At 20.4% G+C, this 986-nt stretch overlaps 1 protein-coding gene across 1 annotated transcript in view, besides 1 other annotated feature; it reads right to left on the bottom strand.

The window, feature by feature from the left end:
• Positions 1-599, bottom strand: part of EDI_163420 (protein serine/threonine kinase, putative) — a gene marked incomplete at both ends in the record, with an annotated part of 3,373 nt that extends 2,774 nt beyond the window's left edge. Inside the window, one exon of the mRNA XM_001741887.1 lies at positions 92-599. Within this exon, the coding sequence (XP_001741939.1) occupies positions 92-599 (508 nt within the window). The remainder of the gene's footprint in view (positions 1-91) is intronic.
• A 51-nt stretch (positions 600-650) lies between these two features.
• Positions 651-699: a sequence feature (AT_rich).
• The last annotated feature ends 287 nt before the right edge of the window (positions 700-986 follow it).

Raw genomic sequence — 986 nt, 5'->3', positions numbered from 1 at the left:
CCACATGTTTGATTGAAGTATTTATCATTTGAAAATTTTGTTGTTATTTTATTGATTGATCCTTCATATGATGATATTAAATACCATATACCATTATTAGAACTAAATTTTAAATTAATAGGATTTGAATTAATATAAGTACGTTGAATAGGTAAATGGTAATTATAATCATAAAAATCATTTCCACCAACCCACAACTCACCAACATCTCCAGTTATTCTTGTTGGACTATTTCCATTATAGAAATCAAAATAAACTTTTTCAAATGAATAAGAATTTTTGGTTAATTCAAGTTCAAAATTTGTTTCAATACTTCTAAAGTATAGATAATAATTATTGCTATTTCCTTCTTCTAATCTTACAATAACTTTATTTGCTTTAAATGTATTATCTCTTGAACCAAAAGAAAATACTCTATAATTATTAACTGAAAAAATAACTGATGAATAATTAGTATAATCTCCTGTTAATTTATTTGAAGTTAAAGTAGAATCAGTACAACTAGCATTTACATAGATTATAAAATCGTTCCCTTCAACTTTTTGACAATATTCACCATTACAAAATAAAATAAATAGAAGTAATAAACAAAACCACATTGTGTTTGTTTATTTGAGTTATTTTACACTTTTCTTTGTTTTTTGTTAGTCTTTTATTTTTAGAATATAATAATTTTATATAATTTATTTTAATTTATTTGTATGAATTAATGATGAAAAGGATTATTATTTCTTTCTTATTATCATTCAATGAAATCAAATATTTCTTAAATTTCAATTAGAAAAATTTGATTGTTAAAATATTAACATTAAATGATTGTTTAAGAAAATAAAGTGAATATGGTTTGTTCATATTTAATTTAATTGAAACATATTTAAATGAGAATAATTATCGATAATTAATTTGATGATAGAAAACATATTCTTTCATTCTCATTAACTATCATTTTATTATGGTTTTATAATGATTAACATACTTATTCTATT

This window comes from Entamoeba dispar, genomic scaffold (assembly GCF_000209125.1).
Source record: "Entamoeba dispar SAW760 scf_1105229464177 genomic scaffold, whole genome shotgun sequence".
Classification (NCBI taxonomy): domain Eukaryota; phylum Evosea; order Mastigamoebida; family Endamoebidae; genus Entamoeba; species Entamoeba dispar.
The sequence above is the reverse complement of the archived record's forward strand: the minus strand, read 5'-3'. Positions and strand labels throughout refer to the sequence as shown.